General features: G+C 37.1%; 2 protein-coding genes across 2 annotated transcripts; both read left to right on the forward strand.

Annotated features, from left to right (window-relative positions):
• The first annotated feature begins 473 nt into the window (after positions 1-473).
• On the forward strand, positions 474-4,007 carry LOC101313855 (mitochondrial inner membrane protease subunit 1-like). The gene is made up of 5 exons (XM_004289902.1): positions 474-665; positions 1,552-1,724; positions 2,418-2,601; positions 3,352-3,458; positions 3,555-4,007. Exons 1-5 carry the CDS (start codon positions 594-596, stop codon positions 3,634-3,636), a joined length of 618 nt encoding a protein of 205 aa, XP_004289950.1. The 5' UTR covers positions 474-593; the 3' UTR covers positions 3,637-4,007.
• A 996-nt stretch (positions 4,008-5,003) lies between these two features.
• On the forward strand, positions 5,004-7,395 carry LOC101314140 (SAP-like protein BP-73-like). Its single transcript, XM_004289903.1, has 2 exons — positions 5,004-5,126; positions 5,871-7,395. The coding sequence occupies exons 1-2, from the start codon at positions 5,102-5,104 to the stop codon at positions 7,037-7,039; spliced, it is 1,194 nt and encodes a 397-aa protein (XP_004289951.1). The 5' UTR covers positions 5,004-5,101; the 3' UTR covers positions 7,040-7,395.
• Positions 7,396-7,798: the final 403 nt, after the last annotated feature.

Raw genomic sequence — 7,798 nt, forward strand, 5'->3', positions numbered from 1 at the left:
CTAATTTTATGAAACTTAATTAAAAATCCGAAAATTATTTTATGCACCTTGGTGCAAGTGAACCGAGCAACTAATATATAATATTTTTGATCCGGCTATCCACGTCGCACTACATGCATATATCCTAATACCGTTAACAAATTGAAACACAAAAAAATAGTCTCAAGTGTTCAAGAAGTGAGAACCTGATGTTGAAGAAGATGTACTTTTATTATGGTCGTTTAATTTGATCGGATCAAAAATGAAAATGAAAGAAAGAAATTTATGGTCTATAATCTTCATTTGATCTTCACATACGGCAATTTAAAGACTTACATATTAGTACAAGTACATCACAGTATACAGGGCATAGAATCCATCCGGTAAAAAACCTAACATAGGTGGCCATTAATTCATTATTTTAGTTTTGTCAAAAAAAAAAAATACAGAGCTCTACTACCATCAAAACACATCATCGTCTAAAATCGCGATTTGCGAAAGCCCACGAGAGCATAATAACGACACAGAAACTTTTTAGGGGTTTAACAAAAGTGGAACGCCCAAACTGAACTTCTTCAACTCATAAAGCAGTTCAATCTCTCTCCGTGTTTGCGATGGTTTCCCTTGGCACCTGGTTCCGATACATAGCCCACAAGCTTGAATACTCTGCCACCATCAGCTGGAAGGTCTCTCACTCATTCTTTGCTCTTCCCCATTTTGTAATTTATCTTTATTTGCTTTGATTAATCCGCTTCTGGGTTAGAAACTATGATTCTCTAGACCCACTAAGGTTAAACATCGAACTTTTGTAATGGGGAGTTGTTAATTTTGGTAAAGGAATGCTCTTTTGGGATTTATGGGACCGGTTTGCCCCTACCTGTGCTCTTTTGTTGTTTAAAGTATGAAACTATATGGACCGAATTCATGAATTGTGAGTCTGGGTTCTGTTTTGATGTGGTTTATGGTGTTAGGATGTTGTTGTGGATAAGGGTTTGGTACTTTGGTTGTTGCTTTTCTTAATAATTTGTGGATTTTCTCAATGGCATTGTTATGTTTGATCATAATTTCATAGTTGTTTTCCCAACTGGTGTTATATAATACTTAGTGTAATATTGATACATGGGTCGGAGCTTGTGTTCGTTTAAGTGCTTGGTTTAGCCTCAAAATTGCGATTTAGTCATTTCCGGTGGCTGTTTTGGGTGCATAAGAAGATAGAGTTAGCTTATAGATATGCTATGAAGATGAAAACTTTTGAAAAGCCGAGTTTGGTGCTGGTGTGTGGCTGTTGAAAGTTTAAGGTCAAGCGTAAAACTGGGGGACATCTTTCTTCCTCAGTTTTTTAATGTATAGCTTGAGGCAAAAGGAATACATATAATCCTGATAATCCTTTCACAAGTCATTATTAGTAGCAGACTTGGTTAGTTTATCAGATGGTTTGTATGGTCAACCAATACTTGATCTCCTTTTGATATGTAAGTTATTTAGTTAGTAAAGGTTGTATGAATGAAGTGTGTTTCTGTTTTGTCCCTTGTTTGTTAAAGTTTTACTGACATCAAGGTTTGGGAGATGCAGAACTATAAAAGAGGTCAAATCACAGACAGAGAGCTTGGTGATGCCGTTTGGAAAAACCTGTTCCAGGGAAAATTGACATACTTGCACTGGAACAAAGGAGCAGAGATGGCCCCAAGTATAGGTGATCAAGGGGGAACTCTCCTTGTCAGGAAGTTACCAGCTGCAGACCCCAGGTAGTTATCATTTTAGATGCATCTTTCCATGTTGAATCTCCGTTCTGTGAGTTTTTAAGATTGAGAGTAAAAGCCATTCCTTCCAAAGTTACTCTATGGATCAGTTTGGAGATCATTTTCATGTAATTATATAAGATGCCTCATCGTGCATTTAAAAGAATGAAACTTTAATTGTTAATCTGAAATCAGTTTCTTATGAGGCACTTTCTAATGGTTGTGGGTTTTGTATTAGAACCTCTGATTTCATGAATACTTACAGAAACTTTAAGGTATCATCTCAAATTCTAAATTCTAGGTCACCCATGATGACTTATGGATTCATTCCAAAAAAAAAAATGGATGACTATTATGGATTACTCAATCATGCAGTTAGTCTTTCTACCTTAAATTGTTTCTTTTCTCTTTAGTTGCAGTTTAGCAAAATTATTGACCTTAACTTATGTTGGTTATAAATTCTTTGTGAACCATTTGGTTTAGCAGTGACTGATTCTGCAAATGAATATATGGCATATGAATATATGTGGTCTGGTTTTGGTCACTCATATTGAGTAGAAATGTGTGGCGCTATTCTCTTAAGCGTTTCTTCAACATGTACTTTTGACTTTTGAAATGACGATAAGCTTTATGATGCGTGTTTACATGATTTGATAGTTCCCTACCTGTTCAAGTGACACCTTCATTTTTATCTGACAGGCGTGTTTTTGTTGGGGATGTAGTGGTCTTGAAGGACCCTGATAATCCAGATAATTATTTGGTGAGAAGATTGGCTGCGGTTGAAGGTTATGAAATGTTGTCCACTGATGAAAAGGATGATCCTTTTGTCCTTGAAAAGGACGAATGCTGGGTGTTGGCGGATAATGAAGCTTTGAAGCCTAAGGTACATGCTATCTTTAAATTTATGTTCAGACAAATGTATTGACTAGATTTGCGGTTACTGCACAATCCTTTATATTCCATCAGTTTATATTTATACTGCTATAGCACTAGCAGAGTGGATTAGCATCTTTGTAGCAATACATAATGCTTGGCAGCAGGCGGGCAGTTCTGAACTTTTGATTGCTATCTTGTTGTTTTAGCATCTATGAAATCATTAACATAATTCTTTCATGAACTATACCTTAGTAGTAATTCTAATATGAAGAGGATCCTTATCAAATCTTCAGGAGACCTTTTCCATGAGCTATACTTACGTAAAAACAAAAAAGCTGAGGTGCTTGTCTCATTAACCACTACAAACAAATTTGATTCATTACAAAATGTTATGGAACTGGTGAAAAATATCAAAATAGGTAAAGACTACTGGAAATAGGTTTTATGCATGAGAAGGAATAAATGTATCAACTGAATATATGTTATTCTAATTGAAGATGGTTAAAACACTTTGGATGAAACTTGGTCATAAACATGCAATAGATGCATTAAATATTCATCGATTGCTAGATAATCTTCTGTCATGCTCTTGAAAAGATTGAAACTCACCTATAGTTATAGTTATATAATCCATTGTTTATCATATTTTACTTGAAGATATGCACGCCATGGTTAGAATCAAGAATCCACCTGCCATCATTTGATCATTTGACTATTTGGGGGCACATGTATAAATCTTTATTCTCATGTACTGCAGGAAGCCAATGATAGTCGAAAGTTTGGTCCTGTTTCAATGACGGACATAGTTGGTAGAGTCATATATTGTCTACGGACAGCTGTTGATCATGGCCCTGTTCAGAATAGGCAAGTTACTCAAACCGAGTCTGCTTAATTGATTATGCTGTTTTGTTGGACAAGTTCTTGAATGATTTATGTTTGTTTCTTGTGCTCTTTTTCCAGTCATTTTAGCATGAGAAAGGATTCGCCTGTGCTGGAAGTTGAGTTGGATGTCGATGAGATGGCAAAAAACCACAAGTCCTAAAATGTGTCATAAGCCACTGACTCATTTGGTTTGTACCTATTTCGCCCCAATTTCCTATTGGATTATTTTTCTTCTTTCTTTTCTTCCCCTTGTTTCAAGTCGGGAAAAAAATAAAGATGGAATTTCAAGCTGTTCTCTAGTCATGGGAGGGCTCATGTTTGTATGAGTTTAAGGTTGTTCAGGTCCTCATTGTTCAGTCACTGTCTTTCATTCTTGTTGAGAATATGAAACGGCCTGTACGGAATTTTGTGTTTAGAAATGATAATTTTATTCTCTTGCAGCAGTGTAATCTGAAGTACTGAAGAAAAGAAGGATAAATCCAGATGTTGTGAGGGAACTTTTCGGACTTTAATCTTTGGGGATGTTCTTAGAAATGCTGTTAATTTTCCACCTTAATAAACATGCAGCAAACACAGGTTATTATTTGCATTAGTGAGCCAAGTGGTTATGTCAGATTCTTTCGGTTGGAAGCGTTGGGGGATGCCATAAGCTTTTGCAAACTGCCTAGATTCGTATGATAATGTGATGACTAAATCTGAGAATGGTCGCAACTCAAAATAACCTAACCATATATGGCTCTTTAATCTTTATAACTTCTTTTGAATTATTATTTTTTGGATAGAACTTCTTGTGAAATTTGATTTATGGTAAAATCCCGGTTCTTATTCCCTCAGAATTTGGAGAAATTTTTCAGTGCTACGGGAGGACCACGTGGCAGTCTGACGTGGTCCTACATTCTAATTAAATTTAGACATGTGGATTTTCTTCATGAAAAATTATTTCAGCTATTCGGTCAAAGACTATTTTGGGTTTTATGTTGTTTTTTAAATACTAAACCTTAAACCCTAAACCCCAGGTTGAACTTGCTAAATACCTATGAATGTCATTTCACAAAAAATAAAAAATATTAGTTAAAATTTTAGTTGTAAAAAATCCACATGTCTAAATTTGATTAGGATGTAGGACCACGTCAGACTGTCACGTAATCCTCCCGTAGCACTTAAAAAATTTCTCCGGAATTTGCTAAAGAACGAAGTTGACATCTAACAAAATTAAAGATGGAGTACAATATCATTTTTGTATGTGATGCTGGTCTCTGCTAACATTCATATTCTTCGTAAGTGAGAAGTTATGAGTTTTACCAGTTTTTACTAATAAAAATGAAAAATTGGAGTCTTGTCACCCTTGTTCTTTTTTTTGGCGTGAAGTCTTGTCACTTGTTATACAATGGAATACAACACCCGGGCTGGGCAACTGGGTCACAAAACCCGGATCCGAGACTAAACCGACTCAAAGTGTTGATGGCTTTTATACCCAACAAGTCCCTTATCAATGGCTATATATAAAACCATAACCTGGAAATCACTGGGAGCCAGAATAATAGTCAGTCACATTTGAAACCCAGAAAATGCAAAACCGCCACCACTGAACTGAACTCACTTCTTCTCTTCTCTTTCACCTAACAATGTCACAGAGCGTTCATCTCATCTGTAAGTTCCTCAAACCCAAACAACAGACTTTGGCTACTTTTCCATAAAAACACTTGATTGAACTCGCTTGTTTGCTTTTGGTTGTCGGGCAAACAACAAACTGGCCTTTAGGTTTCATTCTTTTGATTATTTGTTTTTCTGGGTTTGGATAATTTTGCAATTTTCTGATACTATTTTACCTGCAAGTATCTCCCATTCCTCTGAAAATTTGAGGCTGTTTTCGTTTATTTTGTTGAGCATCGAAATTGGTTATTGAAATTTGTTGTGTAGAATTTGATGTTTAGTGTTTAAGGGTTCCCCAATATATGTTGGCTGAAAGGATTCTGTAAAAATAGCACCTGCATATGCAAACTATGTAAAGGAGTTAGCTTTATTGTTTCGGGATTGATATTTTGTTTTCACGGAAGATACTTTTGGTAATGGACTGCTACCGCATTTTGTGATATCAATTGTATTCAGTTTACGGGTAAGTACTGGCTGTATATGGGAAATGAACTTAGCTATGAGGGTTTTAGGTTTTGGTTTCCTTTGCTGGGGGTATTTGATTGTTTTAGGTACTTTGTTGAAACATAAATTTGGAATTTTTAGTGTGAGGCCGGTTTAATATGTTATTTTGTTTCCGGTTATGATTAGTGTTTCCAAGTAGATGTGGTGAATGGTGGTTCAGTATATCACTTATAGCTCTTACTTTCATGGTTTTGTTAATTTGCATCCTGATTTCGGATGCTGTTGGTTGTCTTACAGGTTATGGACCATCAGATAGCAAATGTCTACCTTGTTCTGGAATTTCCAGAAGAGTAGCCTCTGTGTATCCTTGCTCTTCTCATTTCAAGTCGCAGGTCAGGGTTGGATCACTAAACGGTGCTTATGCTGGGGCGTCTTTTACGTGCAGATCAAGTTCTAGTGGTCGTAATAGAAATCCAGAATTTTCAAGGCAAAATAGGCAAGGATACTCCCGGGGGAGGAACAGGAGAAATGAAGATAGGGATGGCTTTGAAAACCTTGAAGAATCTGATTTACTTTCTGCTAAAAATGGGCCAACGCACTCCCTCCCTAGTAACACAAAATTTGGGGCTACTGCAGCCCCTGGTCCCAGAGAAAAAGAGATTGTTGAGTTGTTCAGGAAAGTCCAGGCTCAGCTTCGGGAGAGAACTGCTGTTAAAGAAGAAAAGAAGGTTGAACCCGTGCAAGGGCAAGGTAAAGAGAATGAAACTGTGGATTCTCTTCTTAAACTACTAAGGAAACATTCAGCTGAACAGGCAAAGAGAACCAGTAATGGGGTTGGAAACAAAGACTTTATGTTAGACCAACCAGAGAAGAGTGACCGATATAGTGAAAGAAAAAACAGGGGTTCTTTGGATTCAAATAACAGCATGAAGGACTATGCTGAAGAGCCTACTGCCTCTTTGAGCAGGCCTGCATCAAATTTTCGACGCAAGTCTCCCATTAATCGATTGACATATCAGCCTATTTATTCAGAGGATGATGAGATAGTCAATTCGGTGCAGCATGTGAATTCAACTGACAAAAGGAAAAAGAATTATGCTGAAAGAGTTTCTAAACCAGAACCAGAGCAGGAGCCTGAGCTTGACATTGATGTGGAGTCGGTACTTGAGGCTGAGCCTGAGCCTCTTCACGTGAACGACATTGACTTTGAGCCTGAGCCCGAGCCTGAGCAAGAGATTGTTCAGTTGTTAGAGGATGAGACTTCAGGTCCTGAAGAAAATGTTGATGATGATGCTGATGAGGAGGAGGAGGATGAAGACAAAGAGCAACTTATTGAACAGAGGGATTTGAGTGCATGTAAGCTACCAGAATTAAGGGCACTTGCCAAGTCTCGAGGCATGAAAGGGTTCTCAAAGATGAAGAAGGCCGAGCTTCTGGAGTTGCTAAGTGGTGGGAGCTTGGATTGACTCATGAATGCACGGGATACTAGTTCGACATTTGAATACAGTTGCTACATTTTTGATTTGGTTTTATCTATTTTAGCCGCATTTGCACTTGTTATTAGTCTTTCACAGAAAAGTTAGTTTGTTGGGCGTTTCCAGTTTGGGGGGTTTTTTCCGGATCAATGGCTGGTCTGACCCCAGTGCGAATTGGCCTGTTTTTTTGTTTTTGTTTAGTTCAGTCATCTTAGGGAAGCTGTCAGATTTAATTTACCTGTAGACGAGTGAGTGAGCGCTCTATGTATAACTGGTGAGCTAGTTGAGTACTTGAAATATCAAATTCGTATCTGTAGTGTCTTACTCAAAATATAACTTGTTGGTCTCTTGCTCTCTTTAAATAATTTTTTTTCAATCTTTTTCTTGTTCATTTCTCTTAGGCCTTCCACACAGGTATTCCGGAAACTATGCAACTTGAGAGAATGTATGTTATAGTGTTATATACCATTGCAAAGCGATAAAGGGTGTTTCTAGATGTATCCAGCAAATTTCTAAATAAACCCAGCACTTCAAATTTTGTCACACTTTTCCTGTTTTGCCCTTAAGTCTATTTACACCCAGCATCTATTTCAAAACGTTAAACCCAGATCCTCCGATTACTTGAGTTGTGTTTCAGTATGAATACAAACATCAAGAGCAATAATTTATCAGCTCTGCTTTATTTTTTGCAAACAATCTCTCATGTTCTATGCCACACAATTATAATCTTGATTTCATAACTAACGTTTT

This window comes from Fragaria vesca, linkage group LG2 (assembly GCF_000184155.1).
Source record: "Fragaria vesca subsp. vesca linkage group LG2, FraVesHawaii_1.0, whole genome shotgun sequence".
NCBI classification, from domain to species: Eukaryota; Viridiplantae; Streptophyta; class Magnoliopsida; order Rosales; family Rosaceae; genus Fragaria; species Fragaria vesca.

What these genes read in the sequence shown, in the direction of transcription:
- LOC101313855 (XM_004289902.1), top strand. Translation starts at nt 594, where the DNA reads ATGGTTTCCCTTGGCACCTGGTTCCGATACATAGCCCACAAGCTTGAA. An exon ending in CTGCCACCATCAGCTGGAAG is followed by an intron (nt 666 to 1,551) that starts GTCTCTCACTCA and finishes TGGGAGATGCAG; the next exon opens with AACTATAAAAGAGGTCAAAT. An exon ending in ATGAAGCTTTGAAGCCTAAG is followed by an intron (nt 2,602 to 3,351) that starts GTACATGCTATC and finishes CATGTACTGCAG; the next exon opens with GAAGCCAATGATAGTCGAAA.
- LOC101314140 (XM_004289903.1), top strand. Translation starts at nt 5,102, where the DNA reads ATGTCACAGAGCGTTCATCTCATCT. An exon ending in ACAGAGCGTTCATCTCATCT is followed by an intron (nt 5,127 to 5,870) that starts GTAAGTTCCTCA and finishes GTTGTCTTACAG; the next exon opens with GTTATGGACCATCAGATAGC.